General features: G+C 35.9%; 1 protein-coding gene across 1 annotated transcript in view; it reads left to right on the top strand.

Moving 5' to 3' along the window:
- MSH2 (mutS homolog 2) overlaps positions 1-16,238 on the top strand; it is a 73,363-nt gene extending 57,125 nt beyond the window's left edge. The window contains exons 9-16 of the mRNA XM_019943195.3: positions 1,512-1,635; positions 3,075-3,225; positions 5,629-5,726; positions 8,741-8,986; positions 10,072-10,276; positions 11,514-11,761; positions 13,592-13,767; positions 15,787-16,238. Coding sequence (XP_019798754.1) covers positions 1,512-1,635; positions 3,075-3,225; positions 5,629-5,726; positions 8,741-8,986; positions 10,072-10,276; positions 11,514-11,761; positions 13,592-13,767; positions 15,787-15,957 — 1,419 coding nt within the window. The 3' untranslated portion in view covers positions 15,958-16,238. The remainder of the gene's footprint in view (positions 1-1,511; positions 1,636-3,074; positions 3,226-5,628; positions 5,727-8,740; positions 8,987-10,071; positions 10,277-11,513; positions 11,762-13,591; positions 13,768-15,786) is intronic.
- The last annotated feature ends 435 nt before the right edge of the window (positions 16,239-16,673 follow it).

Genomic DNA, 16,673 nt, shown 5'->3' with positions numbered 1-16,673 from the left:
AGGTCTTGTTGTAACAGATAAATCTGTAGAGATTTTATTCATCCCTGTGTTGTTTGCTTCTGTTGCATTATTTCCTTAGATTGAATTCCCAGGAGTAGAATTGCTATGTCAGAGTATAACAAATATCTCTGAGTCTTGTCTCATATTGCTTTTTCTTTTTTAAAGGTTATAACAACTTAGATTCTCACCAGAAATGAATGAGTATACTAATTTCACTATAGCCTCATTAGTATTTGGTGATAGGGTTTTTCTTTTTCCTTAAAAAAAAAAGCTATAGGCTTCCCTGGTGGCACAGTGGTTGAGAGTCCGCCTGCCGATGCTGGGGACACGAGTTTGTGCCCCGGTCTGGGAAGATCCCACATGCCGCGGAGCGGCTGGGCCCATGAGCCGTGGCCTCTGAGCCTGCGCGTCCGGAGCCTGTGCTCTGCAGCGGGAGAGGCCACAACAGTGAGAGGCCCGCGTACCGCAAAAAAAAAAAAAAAAGCTATAGAATAATATCTTAAGGTTGCTTAAATATTCATGTGTTTTATTATTATGGAGCTTTAGCAGTTTTCTGTGGCTTTAGTTTACTACTTATTTTCTCATCTGTGAGTTGTGTGTTTTTATGCCTGCCCATTTAATGACTTGATGTTTTTCTCATACATGCAAACAAGTGCCGTTTTATAAAAGAAAATGTCAACCTTTACATTTTTATATTTTGCAAAGGTATTTTTATAAATCTTTTGCCTTTTAAAAAATTAGGTTTATTTGAAATTTTAAATTTTAGTGTATTATATAATTAAATCTTTTGTTGGTTTAAATTGAGAAAGTTATTTGATTAACTCTTTTTATTCTCTTTTTTTTGCTAGCTTTCTGTATTGTGATTTTATTTCCCTATTGTGGTGTTGTGTTCAATTTTAGTATGTGAAGAAGGTGTGCTCTGATTAAGTGAATAGTGATTGGGAGGAATTTATATCAATCTCACTTACTGAAGTTTTAAAAATCTTGTTTTAGAAAACTGACTCATATTTTTACATAAAATTAGGTCTTTTCAATAGTTCTTAATGTCTATAAGGATAGGATTCATTCTTTTTAAAAAATATTCTTTCATAATTTGTCTGTTCAAGTTTTAGTCATTTTGTTTCAAAAAGGGATTTCAAGAGCTAACTTTTCGAGATTCCTAAGATGGATCCTTGATTTGGGCAAAAACTACACATTCTGTTACAGTCTTTAAATGTTGCTTAGGGAAAAATATAAATAAAAATAAAGAATACTGTTAGGGACAAAATTATCATCAGCACTATGTTTATTATGAATAATTTTTCTATATCCAGAGACCTAAGCTCCTAATAAACAGAACTCTTTATATCTGTTCATATATAGAAACTCCTTATAGTGTGACTGAGTAACTTATGGATAGTGAATCATTTAACTCAAAACATTAGTGAATTTTAAATTAAGCAAAATACTTTCATGACTTCCATCTTTACCCATCATTGATAAAATTTAGCTACTCTTCGTTCTGTCTCTAGGTGGAAAACCATGAATTCCTTGTAAAACCTTCATTTGATCCTAACTTGAGTGAATTAAGAGAAATAATGGATGACTTAGAAAAGAAGATGCAGTCAACATTAGTAAGTGCAGCTAGAGAACTAGGTAAGAATGGGTTCTTGGAAGTTTGAATAATTCTTTTGTCTACACAGTATCCATACTGGAGCCGGAATTGCTTTCCTAGAAGACACAATTGATCATGCCACTTCCTTGTTTCTACTGAATAAAATTACAGTCCCATAAAGTCTACATACAGGGTTCTTTACATCTGGAGCTTGGCCTCCCCTTCAGATTCTTCTCTTACTAATTTCCCTAATCCCACCTTCCTGCCAGACAAATCACCCTACATGCCCTTGCATCGTGTCTTTTAAATAAGACCTGTTGTAAATGTTACCTCCTCTGTAAGCCTAATTCTACTAGGAATAGTTCATTGATTTGGCTTTGGGGTTCCCAAGCACTTCATTAATATCAACTTAAAAAAAATTATTAGATTTAAATTCCCTGGATTATCGGTTCCCTAATTAGTCTCACACTGTTTTGTCCTCTTTTGCTCTGAATTTATAAACCTCTTTGTTCTGAGCCTCTCTCACATGTATGTTGAACAGATAAATCTTAGCATAGTAGAAGACCCCTCAGAGCAGCAGTACTCTTGTATATGCCCATACCAATATATATAAAAATTTTTACAAATAGTTTCCTTGGAGAGTCCTTATATGAACTAGATCCTAGATTTAAGAATCTTTGCCTTGAAGGATATTGAAATTTACCCTCCTCATTTCATAGCTCTCTCCATGTTCTCTCTATGTCTCTTTCCTCTCTGGTCAAGTGAGGTCTGTCTTTAGTTGTTTGCTGCTTCTAACATTCCATAGTCATGCTTTAGCAAATAAATTTGTAGACAGTATCTCTCTCTTCTGGTTTGGGGTCTAAAGATCACAATGATGAATGAGATTATGAGGACAGGACAAACATAAAAACTCAAAAATCTTAGGTGCATGAAGTCTAGCTGATTGGTCATTGCTTGTTTTGTGAAGCTTCCTACACTTAACATGAAGTATATGTCCTAGTTTTTCTAGGGCTTCATTGTCAGAGTCTCAAGTTTTTGTTTGGAAAGTATATTTGTTTTCTTTAATTATACTCTATATTAGTTCCAGAGAAATGCTTTGGTTAACTAAAGAACCCTCAGCAGAACTCCTCAAGGACAGTGACCATTTCTTATCTACCCTCATGCCCACAGCATCTTAGAACAGTGTGTGCCACCCACTGCTGGTGCTCTGCAGCCTTGGTTGGGTTTACCTAGAAAGGCCTCCGCATCAGAAGCTAACATTAATAAGGGGGTTTAAGTATTTTCATGTAGTTTTTTGAGTGAAGTAAGTGAAGTAGGATGTGCATCTTTCCCAGTTGGATAATATTAATAATTTCCAGTATGCTGTCATGTAATAAAAGGGTATTTTTCACTATTTAGATTTAAGTGTTTTAAACACTTACATTGAAAATGGCTGTAGATATCTATGACATACTTTTTCTTTTTTTTCCTGATCATGAAGGCTTGGATCCTGGCAAACAGATTAAACTGGATTCCAACACACAATTTGGATATTATTTTCGCGTAACATGCAAGGAAGAAAAAGTCCTTCGTAATAATAAAAATTTCAGTACAGTAGATATCCAGAAGAATGGTGTTAAATTTACGAACAGGTTTGTAAGCCTATGTTAAATTAAGTCTTTACTAGCCCCATGAAACTATTCTCTGATGAAATGTGAATGTTCTATGGTAAGGAAGTTTTACCGTATTTATTGTTAATATAAGGCATAAGATAAGATTGAAGCTTTTTTTCCCTTACAAGAGGTTGGTCAGATATCCCAACACCACTTGTTAAGTAATTCATTTTTTCCTCATTGACTGAAATGGCACTTTGGGTCTATTTTTAAGATTATTCTTTCATGTATGTCTCTTACCATCCTTTTATCAGTATGAAATACATTGTATTACATTTATTTTATGTTTCCATATCTATTACAGTTAGTTCCCCTTCATATCTCTGTTATTTTCACATTTATTTTTTCTAAGAAAACTTTGTTATCCTTGATCATTAAATTCTTCTGGTATATCAGTTGGTTGTATCATTTAGTTTAGGGAGACGTCTACCAGCCTTAATAAGGCCATTCATTAGACTACAGCTTTTTTTTTAAAAAAAAAATGTGTTCCATGTTGTAAAAAATCTTACCAGTTTTTTTCTGCATTTTCTCTTGCTGATGTTAGGAAGTTCCTGAGGCAGATTATTCATGGGTGAAAAAAGAATTATTTAAAAATAAATCTTCTGTGACTGGTAGAGTGAGGGCATTTATCCTTTCTCTTCTGTAATGTTCTAGAACTTATGGCCAGCCTTACTCCCACCCTCCTGAATATTCTTAGTATTTACAGCTAACTTTTGTATATATGATCCTCTTTCCATTTATTTAGTAAGTGTTTTGAGTGTCTGTTACATGTAGACATTATTCTAGGTGTTCAGACAACCTAGTAATGAAAACAGTCGGTCTGTTTAGTTTGTTTCTCATAACAGCTCTCTGAGATAAACAGGACACGTTAAAGTTCTCTCACTTTTTAGATGGAGAAACTGAAACTCCAGTTCCCCAGGATTGGACAGCTAGTAACAATAGATACTCTAACCTGGATCTTCTGTTGCCAAATTTATTAGTTGCTTTTCTCAATCACACTATATCCCTGATTCAAGAAATTTATATATGTTATAATTAACCAATGGGTGACTGGAAGATGATTATAACACCTCAAAAGTTCAGTCTTACCTAAGCCAAAATATATATAGATGTTGAACTGACCACAGTGGTTCCAAAAGTTGTGAAAAATTCATTCGTTCATTCATTCATTGCTTGTTGTCAACAGATTGCTTGCTGTGGATCTGACTCTGAGATCATATAATTGTCCTTCTTAAAAACCTCCAGTGTCTGTCATCCAGAAAAATTTTAAATCTTTACTATAACCCGTACAATCTGATTCCTGCCCACCTCTTCTTTTCTCTCTGTCAGCTCTCCCCGTCACACAGCAGTCTCACTTTTATAATGTCTTTGCTTCTTTCTTTTCTTCCTTTAATTCTTTCCAGTTGCCTGTTTCATAGTCTTTTTGTGCCAATGTACTGTTCTCAAGCTGTATATGCATGTTATGGCATTCGCTGGTTCCATCATGTTCACAGTTATTGCCTTGATTGACTAATACCGCCCTCCTTCTGATAAGTACTTCCCCCTCTTTCTTGTATCCTCTGTGACCCCCTCATCTTGTCTTTTTGTTTTTAATTTCATTCCCTTCCTTTGATACCAGTGAATATTTTTTCTCTATTCTCATCTTCAGCAATTTTTATTTCAACCTTTAATTTTCATTTACTCTTCAAATTGCTCAGTAAGATTGTTTTCAAAACATTTACCTTACTTCGACAACTTTCAGTATCAAAGACCGTTTCCTACAGTAATGAGAGAAACTGTGTGTGGAGGTGTGTGTTATTTATTTTTTAATTGAAGTATAGCTGATTTACAATATTATATTAGTTTCAGGAATACAGCATAGTGATTCAGTATTTTTATAGTTTATACTCCATTAAAAGTTATTATGAGATAATGGCTATAATTCCCTGTGCTGTACAATATATCCTTGTTGCCTTATCTATTTTATACATAGTAGTTTCTATCTCTTAATCCTATATCCCTAATTTCCCCCTCTCCCCACTGGTAACCACTAGTTTGTTTTCTATATCTGTGTCTGTTTTGCTGTATACATTCATTTGTTTTATTTTTTAGGTTCCATTTAAATATTTTAGAAAAGGTCACAGACCAGAATTTTACTCAAGGGAATAATTGTTATAGCAAGAATACTATTGGTGCCATTGGGCCATTCCAAACAGCATAAATGTTAATACACTGAATTCTAGCCACATCCACCCCTAATGAGTTGCCCATCTTCTACTGATATTTCGATTTTAATTGTTTTGATGCTTTATAGGATAATACTCTGGATATATTTTATATAGTGCACATTATCTCCAGTAGATGTTTTAATATTTTTAATAATACCGTTATCTTGATTTGCAGTAAATTGACTTCTCTCAATGAAGAGTATACCAAAAATAAAACCGAATATGAGGAAGCCCAGGATGCCATTGTTAAAGAAATTGTCAATATTTCTTCAGGTAAATTTAATAGAACCAATACATTAAATGTTGAAGGTTTGTGGCAACCCTACCTTGTCAAATGATGGTTAGCATTTTTTAGCAATAAAGTATTTTTTAATTTAAGGTATATACTTTTTTTGTTATTGCTTATAGACTACAGTGTAGTGTAAATGTAACTTTTATGTGCACTGTGAAACCAGAACATTTGTGTGTTGCTTTATTGTGATATTCCCTTTATTGCGGTGGTCTGGAACTGAACCTGCAATATCTCCAAGGTATACCTGTAGTAGTCTTGAAAAAAAATGTTTAACCTGGGGCTTCCCCGGTGGTGCAGTGGTTGAGAGTCCGCCTGCCGATGCAGGGGACATGGGTTCGTGCCCGGTCCGGGAAGATTCCACATGCCGCGGAGCGGCTGGGCCCGTGAGCCATGGCCGCTGAGCCTGCGCGTCTGGAGCCTGTGCTCCGCAACGGGAGAGGCCACAACAGTGAGAGGCCCGCGTACCGCAGAAAAAAGAAAAAAAAATGTTTAACCTGAATAGTAACAAGAAGAAAAAAAATTGGATAAATTTAGATTGTGGCACATACTTTTTAAGGCCTGCACTCTTTAAAAATGTCAGTGTCATGGAAGCAAAGAAGGAATGGGCAGGTTCTGTTCCAGATTAAAGGATACTTAAAGTGACAGAACAGTCAAAGGCAGAGGATGATCCTTGATTGGATCTAGTACTAGGGGTTGGAATTGGGGACTAGCTATAAAGGACAGTATTGGGACAAATTGGCAAAGTTTAATATGAGATAATATGATATTGGTGTCACATTTCTTGGGTGTGCATAGTGATTAAGTAGGAAGATGTCCTTGTTCTCAGGTTATGTGTGCTGGATTATTTAGGGGTAGCAAGTCATTTAAAAAGTATAAGCATGTATAATTCTGTAAATTGTTTTACTATTATGAATTTTTACAGTAAATCAGAAAGAAACATAAAACTTTTAAAGGGTTTTAGTATACTTTATATATTTGTGTTGAGATGAATGAGATTTGTAAAGATTACATTTTTGCTTGGTGGTATCAGATTGCTGTAGCATGGTAATCTTCTAGTTGAATTATGTTCCTAGCCTAGATTGCATTTGTAAGGACCCTAAAAAACACTACATATATTCAAACCCAAAATAATATTAACTAATATTCATTAAATACCTAGTAGGTTAAAGCTGCTAGATTTTAACATTTAAATTGAAGGTTTTGTATTTGGATTCACCTTGAATTTAAATGAAACCTCTTCTTGGTCTAATATACACATTATAAACTATCTTTATTAAAAATGTAATAGATCATTTTTGTAATTTATCTTGCTCTTAAACCAGAAAAGGTGATGCTGTGAAGAGCCAGGTGTTGTGAGATACCAAATATAGACTCTTGATTAAGAGGCTTTTGGTTTTCTTTTATTATAAACCTATTCTTGTTGGTATGTTAGAAATTTTATGAGTTAAAGTAATTATGTAAGTACTCCACTAATATTTAAGTAATTCTCACAGGTTCCTATTGCTATATGGTAGGGTAGTATGATAAACTCTCCCCCTCCTCCCCCTTTTTAATATGTTAGGTAAAACAGGAATAAATTTAAAAGTGGTTTAAATTCATAAGTTAATTTTTATTTTCAAAAAATATTTTATCACTTTTATGGGGAACAAGGGAATCAGAGATTAGTCAGATTTTCTGCCATTTGATTAAACTCATAATGTTGTATTTTTCTAAAACTAAACAGTGTTCTCTTGATTGTCTTTTGAAGCTTTTGACACATTGATGTCCATGTGATAGTTCTGTGTGAGCCATGTGTCTGTTATACCAGCCCCTCCGACCTATTAAAATTTTAGAATCTATTCTGAAAATTTTGACCATATTTATTGCCTAATCATGCTTTGCCTAGCATGTGTCAGGGACTGTTTAATAGCTTTTAGTTTTACTGCTCTAGCAGAGTGGAATCTTGTTGAAAGTGTTTTAAGAAACAGTTACGGAACTAAATTTATGCTAAAATTTAACTGCATGGGAGAAAAACCTCAAGTAACAATCTTGACAGTCACATTATATCTTATTACCTAGTGTTTGCACGTTTCTTAGGATAATTGTGAAATGCCATCCTGGTTTCAGACTGTTAAAATTTAGAATTGTGCCTCACATATCACTGCACCCTGCTTTTCTTACCTTATCAATATATCATGAAAGCTTTTCCATAGAAGCTTTTTCTTGTTAGTTTTTTTTTTTTTAACCTCTACCTCATTTCCTTATATAAGCAGCTATGCACATTTTTTTTTTTTTTTTTGAGAACAGGCCATTTATTTTGTAGAACATTTCTCAGTTTGAGTTTGTCTGATGTTTCCTCATGATTGTTTTCAGGTGATACAGTTTTGTCTGGAATACGCAGATGTTACTGTTGTCTGTGGATTCATATTAAGGGGCACATGATGTCTTTTGCCGTATCATTGGTGATGTTAACTTTTGCTGCGTGTGGGTTTCTCTAGTTGCTGTGAGCTGGGGGCTACTCTTCATTGCAGTGTGCAGCCTTCTCGTTGTGGTGGCTTCTCTTGTTGCGGAGCACGGGCTCTAGGCACGCCGCCTTTGGTAGTTGTGGAACATGGGCTTAGTTGCTCTGCGGCATGTGGGATCTTCCTGGACCAGGGATTGAACGGTGTCCCGGCATTGGCAGGCCGTTTCTTAACCACTGCACCACCAGGGAAGTCCACGCATCTATGCACTTTTATATTTTAATGGATCTTGGTAAGGGAGGGCATCATACTCTATTTTTGAAATCTGTTCATAGGAAGGGAAAATGTGACAACACATTTTAACCTCATGTTAAGTTTTAGGTGTTCCTTTCATGTTTAGTTATGGCAAACCTCGGTTAGTTTTTAAAAATGATATAAATTAGGAAATGGTTTTTGAATTCCCAAATGGAGGAGGGTTGAATTTATTCTTACAGCTGCTTATATGTATTTTTTCTTATCCAATATTCCTGTGTACCTTTTCTGTTTTTATATAGGCTATGTAGAACCGATGCAGACACTAAATGATGTGTTAGCTCAGCTAGATGCTGTTGTCAGCTTTGCTCACGTGTCCAATGGAGCACCTGTTCCATATGTACGGCCAGTCATTTTGGAGAAAGGACAAGGGAGAATTATACTGAAAGCATCCAGACATGCTTGTGTTGAAGTTCAAGATGAAGTTGCATTTATTCCTAATGATGTTCACTTTGAAAAAGATAAACAGGTGTTCCACATCATTACTGGTAAAAAAACCTAGTTTATGGGCTTTTTGTGGGTAATGTTTCCCATTTATTATGTTGGAGTGGAAATATATTTTAAGTTGATGAAGAAAATCCTAGTCCTTGATGATAGAAAAAGAACGTTGTTCATTCTAGTTAGTAGTATATTAATAATATATGAATGAATGAATATATGTGAACAGAATGAAACCTCTGTTCCAGGGGTTCAGTGCATTTAAAAATGAACATCTCTTCATCCTCCAAGCTTACCTTTGGGCCAAACCTTTCAATAGTGAGGTCATTGAAAGTCAAACAGAATTAGGTGCTGGAATGACCTCAGCTTAGGGTAGCAATTCTTTAAAAGACATGATACTATATTCATGTGAAACTCGAAAAAAGTAGACTTGTATATAGACTAAGGTAGCTTGTCTCAAACTAAAGGGTTTTGAGAGATCTTAACGAGATTCTAGAAAATAAAAGTGTTAGGGTGCAGGGGTGATAGGAGTCTTTGGGCAAATGTGTTTGGGAAACAGTCAGTGATTGTATTTTATTTCCCCAAATGGATTTTCAAGTTGTTCATATAATCTAACACCATTAGTTGGTAAATTGCACATTTTCCAAAAGTAGGGTCATGTCTTTGGGTTTTAGTGTGGAATTTACTTGATTTGAAGGACTTGATCATACTGATTCATTCTCTGATAGATGCATTTATTAATGAATTATAGTGTTTAGTTAATTAATCAGTTAGGCCTGTACTGTTTTCTGAATGTCATAAAATTATCCTGCAGGCAGCTTTGTGAGCTGTGGGGAAGTGGTCTGTATGTTCTTTCTAGACCATAGTCAAATTATAGGTAAGATATATTTTTCATGGGTCCTCTTGAAGAAGGGCACAGCATAGGCTTGTCTGAAGAGAAAATAGCATTGTTTCAGGGACTAGTATAAGGCAGGAACCCTGTTCATGCCTTTGGGCAGCCTGTGGTCTGCTTCTTGTATGTCATATCACATGACCTAGGTAATTAGTCACCGATGTGCAATTTAGGAGTAATAATTCAATTTATTAGTTGCAAAAATAAGTTAATAATCTTGCTTGTTGATATCATGTTTTGTAGGTCCCAACATGGGAGGTAAATCAACATATATTCGCCAGACTGGGGTGGTAGTTCTCATGGCCCAGATTGGGTGTTTTGTGCCATGTGAGTCAGCAGAAGTGTCCATCGTGGACTGTATCTTGGCCCGGGTAGGGGCTGGTGACAGTCAGTTGAAAGGAGTCTCCACATTCATGGCTGAAATGTTAGAAACTGCTTCTATTCTCAGGTGAGTTCATTTCCCAGTCTCCTGAAAATGGAAATGGATGTCTCTGTCCTTTGAAAAGTAAATTTGCAGGTTCATCTATAAAACATCTGTGATCTTTTATCTAGTTTAATAGTTTTCCTGTGAGCTTTATGCACTTTATATTATTTTAAAAGGGTGACTGGCGATAGTTGTGGAAAGCTTCTTTGATTTTTAATGTCGTCTTCTTAAGGTTTCTGGTAGTTGTTCACCTTATGAATCTCCCCACTGCCATGCTTTTGCTTACGCTGTTCACACTACCCGGAATGGTCCTTCCCTGCTGTTTACCCAAGTCCTTTCTATTCTTTACAGGCCCGTAATGACAGAAATTCTATTTCTCTGATGACTTTCCTTGTCACATGTGCCTAAGGTCATGGGTGTTTCTTCAAACTCTTTGACATGCCTGTAATTTATTAGCTTTTAATTTTAGAGTTTATGAAATCTCTTGTCTTTATTTCATTTTTAGGAGCTTCTTTGAAGACAGGGAGGCTATGCCTTCTATTTCTTGGAGTCTTCTAAAGTACTTTGCATATAGTAGATCCTTAATAAATTATGCTTTGATTATTGTTTGTGGGGAATTATAGAAGCAATACAAATGTTCAGTAATTAGTCAATAAGTTAATATGCATAACTTAAAAAATTAAAGAAATAAGCAAAAGGTGTCAGTGGCATTTCATGGAGAAAGAAAGAAATGACCAATAAGCACATGAAGAACTGTCAAATTCTCTAATTAAAAAAAAGTTCCCCTCCTTTCATTTGGTTAAAGAGAAAATAAAATGCTAATATCTGGTGCTGGTAGGGCTGTGGCAGGCACACAGATTCACGTGACCACCAGCCGTGTATGCGAGTGTTCGTGTCACCACACCCTTGTCCCATCTTCTTGTGGAATTATTTTTTTTAATCTTGACTGATTTGATTGTTAAGAAATGAATGATAGCTGCTTTATTTGGAAATTCTTAGATTACAGCTAATGAGATTGGTAATTTAAAAAATATTTATTCACCATTTGTTTCCTCTTATGTTAGTTGTTTGTTCATGTCCATGCCCATTTTCTTACTGAAGTTTTAGTGCTTTTCATTGACCTCATTGAATTTTTGTATATATTAAGATAATTAATCTGTTACATTTGTGGCACATCTTTCCCATTGTATTGCCTTAATTTTGTTGTTTGCATTACCACATGCTATATCATGGGAAATTTTCATATAATTACGTGTTTCAGGTCTGCAACCAAAGATTCTTTAATAATCATAGATGAATTGGGAAGAGGAACCTCTACCTATGACGGATTTGGGTTAGCGTGGGCTATATCAGAGTACATTGCAACAAGGATCCGTGCTTTTTGCATGTTTGCAACCCATTTTCATGAACTTACTGCCTTGGCCAATCAGATACCAACTGTTAATAATCTACATGTCACAGCACTAACTACTGAAGAGACCTTAACTATGCTTTATCAGGTGAAGAAAGGTGAGTGCATACCACTGGTGTACTGTAAATTTGGTGTTCCTATCCTTGGAATCATTAGTAATTGCCTTATTCTGCATTAGGATGAATTATTGATGTTTTTACAGAACACATTTACCTCTTAATTTACAGACTGGGGACAGGGACGTGGTGTGTTATCTATATTTCTATGTGTCATGGTAGAACCACTCATTTTAAAAAGGTCACAGAAAGAATGATCTGCACTTTTGAACATCGTCACAGGAGTTTTGTTCTACCTCCCATGGCAGCATGTTTTCTTGTCAAATTAGCTACTTGATAGTAACAATAAGCTTTGAAGTTCTGAGGCTCTAGCTGTTACTGTTTAATAAACTGTCATAATCATCTGATTATATTTTTAAGAATGTGTTATGTAACAGGTTCATTTAAAGCTGGGGTCTCCAGAAACCTTGAAATTGTTAGTAGTTATCAGGTAAGGAATGACTTATTTGTTGGCATTTCATCCTTTGAGAAAAGTTTGTCATTAGTGGACCTGGCAGCTAATCAGATGACTGCGTTGATGAGATTAACATACTGTAAAGTTTTTATTGCTTTAACATTTCACCAGTCATCAGAATAGCTTTTTCAGATGGCTCTCTGATTTTCCATGAACGCATTTTTCTGCATCAGTTGGTTGCAGATAAATGAGATTATTTTTGATTCTTTGTTGCTTATGCTTCTTAGGAATCCTTCTGAGTTACTGTTTGCATTGTTGTTGATAGAGAATATAGATACTCTTGGTTGGACATGGCATTTAGCATGAAGTTGAGGTTTTGCTTTTAAAAGGTGTTTTGTGTGAGAAAGAAATGGGTTCAGGGCTTCCCTGGTGGCACAGTGGTTGGGAGTCCGCCTGCCGATGCGGGGGACACGGGTTCGTGCCCTGGTCCGGGAGGATCCCACATGCCGCGGAGCGGCTGGGCCCGTGAGTCATGGCCGCTGAGCCTGCGCGTCCGGAGCCTGTGCTCCACAACGGGAGAGGCCACGACAGTGAGAGGCCCGCATTACCACAAAAAAAAAAAAAGAAAGAAAAAAGAAATGGGTTCAAAGTATTAAAAAAGACCAGGTGAAATTAGGAGTCGATAGGAACAGGTTTCTCCTTCACTGTGGATGTTTATCAAGCACTTGCTTCTATTTTATTTTTGTTTCTCTAAGCTGTGCGGAATATCCAGCTCCAGAATGCATGGGATATATAACTAGGCTAAAGGAAAATTTACGGTTGAGGCAAAAATGGGAGCTCCATGATAACACTGTGAGCATCACTGGTATTTAACATTTGGAAGGAATGTCTTAAGTCAGTTTATTTTCTGCAAATGTGGGTGAAGTTAACATACCTAGTCTAAAAATTTACTAGACTAGATTTGGGTCAAAAATTTCATTGTCATTTGAAATACATTTTGAACTAAATACTCCTTCTAATTAGTGACACTTTACATTTATCTTTTTTTTTCCCACAGTACTTTAGTTCCTCCCTTATGAAATGAGAAAACCTCAGAGATACTGTGTTGATTAATTTTTCTTCCGATTCAGATATTTGTCTAGGCTTTTGAGGACTATCTGTCAAGGCTTTTCTCTGCTATTTTTATTTTTCCTACTACATTTGTCGAGGATAAAATATAGCACTGTGTGCCAAGTCATAACCACTTTTCACTGGAGGCTTAATTAAAATTTCCTTAAGTTACTCTGAAACATTTGGCTAATGTATTTGAAATAATACAAAGTTAAGTTTCCTAATGACAAAGTGAGAAAGTAAGTTCCATTTGCATAAATTGCTGTCTCTTCCTACCCTGCCCCTCACATGCCTCAAATTTCTTACAGGTGTCTGTGATCAGAGTTTTGGGATTCATGTTGCCGAGCTTGCTAATTTCCCCAGGCATGTAATAGAGTGTGCTAAACAAAAAGCCCTGGAACTAGAGGAATTTCAGAATATTGGGAAACCACAGGAACCTGATGAAATGGAACCAGCCGCAAAGAGGTGCTATCTGGAAAGAGAGGTTTGTCAAATTATTTTTGTAGTTGTTTTTTTCTGTATGATTCTATTGTTTACTTACTGAACATTCATTATTGGTTTCCACTTACATTTCTTTGCACTGTAAAGAATCCATCTGTATCATTTTGGTTTCACCACTGCACACATCTGTACAATTGAAAGATAGCATTTCAAGTACCAGATTTCAAAAGTAGGAGGATAGGAATATTAGTATAGGTTAAAATACATAATTCAAAGGAGTTATAGAGGTCCATGCACGTATCTTTGATTACTTGTAAACAAATAGATCGAGTTCAGTTAAATCACATATTTACTCAGTGCTTAGCTAAGATGATGAAGAAATGAACACAGTTCCTTCCCTCCAGTTGTTTAGAAACTAGTTGGGGAGGTAGTAATAGTGAGCATGTCATAGAGAATTATGACAAATGTTTACTCAGGAAAGCTCTCTGTGGGCAGGATGTTTCAGTTCTTGTGGGAGCAGTGGATCTTAAGTTAGGGCTTCTGAGTGGTGGGTGAAATTTAGATGTTCACACAGAAGGTATAAGCATATGCCCAGTGGATTTTTTAAAAATTAAAGGATTATTAGTTTCTTGTAATAATGAAAATAAAAGAATCTTAATTTACATCTAGGTCCTGGCAGCACTTACTGTGATTATGCATTGTGACAACCTCTTGTCACATTGTTAGCTTTTTTTTTTTTGCTGTACGCAGGCCTCTCACTGTTGTGGCCTCTCCCATTGCGGAGCGCAGGCTCAGTGGCCATGGCTCACGGGCCTAGCCGCTCCGCGGCATGTGGGATCTTCCCGGACCAGGGCAGCAACCCGTGTCCCCCGCATCGGCAGGCGGACTCCCAACCACTGTGCCACCAGGGAAGCCCACATTGTTAGCTTTTACCTGGTGAATTTTTTGTTGTTCTTACTTGAAGGATAGATGATGTTACAATAATAGATGATGTGTATGATTTTGGGGCTTAAAAGATAAGGTTTTATCTGTTGTACCTATACAAGCAGGAGATATGTATTATAACTTGTTATTAGTTTTAAGTAGGGAAGGTTGCCATCCTGGATATGAAACGGTCTTGGTATCAGCCCCACAGCTATCCATGATCCAGGATTAGGTAGGCTCCTTTATGTAAATGATTCCCAATTAGAATAGAAGTCATATACCATTGATAATATTAATTACAATGAATTTTTTAAAAATTTTAAGCTAAGGGAGACATATAACAGAATTATCGATGTTACTCAATCTAGATTTTATTTTTTGGGAAAAAGAGGCACTTGTTATTTAATAGAGATGTGTTTCTTCTCTATCTTATCATTTGGATTATCTACCTTTCACCTCTAAGGTACATATTACTAACTGGCTCCCTGGTAAAAAGCAGACTTTTCAGTTCAGCTTCACATGCAGTAATAAACATTATATCCTTTGTCAGGCACTGTTCTTAGCACTTTGCATGCTTTAACTCTTTAATTCTCACAACAGCCCTGTGTGGTTGGTAATATTATTGTCCCCATTTTACGGATGAGGAATGTGTGTTAAGGAATTAGCCCACGGGTCACATAGCAAGCAATAACCACGTTCTTTAGAATGGCAATAACTAGGCAGTAAAATAAACAAAGAAGAAACATCTCATGTGTATACGAGTATTAAATTTTCAGTGACTGTTTATACCTTATAGTGTTTGTAAACCTTGAGTTCTTTTTCCCCCAGAAGGTTAAGTTTATATATCAGTTATAAAAGCTGAGGGATTTGGGAACTACTAAAATATTCAGTTTCTTTGGCATTAGCAGCTGAAAATATACTTATAAATATCCTTTTAATGACTTGCTATGAAGAAATACAGTCAACTAAGGTCTTTGCTATAAATTCTAGATGGTGCACACTTAAAACTTAAAGAATGTTGTTTAAATATTGGGTGGAGTGTTTAGATTGAAATTATAATGGGACAATTCATTACTATTTAATGTGACTTTTAGAAAAGTCATTTTAAAGACTAATGAAACGTTCACATGTTTTTCAGCAAGGTGAAAAAATTATTCAAGAGTTTTTATCCAAGGTGAAGCAAGTGCCCTTTACTGAAATGTCAGAAGAAAACATCATAATGAAGTTAAAACAGCTGAAAGCTGAAGTGATAGCAAAGAATAATTGTTTTGTAAATGAAATAATTTCAAGAATAAAGGTAACTACATGAGTAAATTCCACTAGTGGAATGAAGATAGTATTGATAAGCTGTTGTCTGTAATGCTTTTGTACTGTTTTATATTAACCCTTTTCCATAGTGTTAGCAATTGATGTCCATGGGATATCAAGTTAATAAAATACTTAGTATACCTTGCTCTATCTGAGTATATTTTCAAAGATCTTTATTTTGAAAAATGAGAGCTGTAACTGAGGAATACTTAAATGGACATGGGCAATAGTAGGCAATATGTTGAATTTTACAAATAAAATCATGTCGTTTTTAGAATTTGATATGTGTTGTATTTCTTTGTGATAAGACTTTTACACATATTCCCGAATGGTGTGGAAGAAACAAGTAGCCCAGAGACTTTGTAAAAAAGTAAGGGGTCTTAAAGCTAGAAGGAAGCATGGAACCCATTTCCAGTGATTCCCCACAGTGTCCATCTGTTGGCACAAGCCAGGTTGGCTGCATATGCGTTAGCCAAGGAACTTACTATAAATCCAGGGTCCTAGTGTGATCCTCCAGCCCATCTGCCATTCTCCCACCCCAAGTTTGTGATGAGATTTAGAAATCTGGGTTTTAACAAAATCTTTCAGATTGAGAATGCTGATTTAGTCTACCTTTTTTTTTTTTTTTTTTTTTGCGGTACGCGGGCCTCTCACTGTTGTGGCCTCTCCCGTTGCGGAGCACAGGCTCTGACGTGCAGGCTCAGCAGCCATGGCTCA

This window comes from Tursiops truncatus, chromosome 14 (genome assembly GCF_011762595.2).
Source record: "Tursiops truncatus isolate mTurTru1 chromosome 14, mTurTru1.mat.Y, whole genome shotgun sequence".
Taxonomy (NCBI): Eukaryota; Metazoa; Chordata; class Mammalia; order Artiodactyla; family Delphinidae; genus Tursiops; species Tursiops truncatus.
This window is presented reverse-complemented; position numbering and strand designations above follow the sequence as displayed.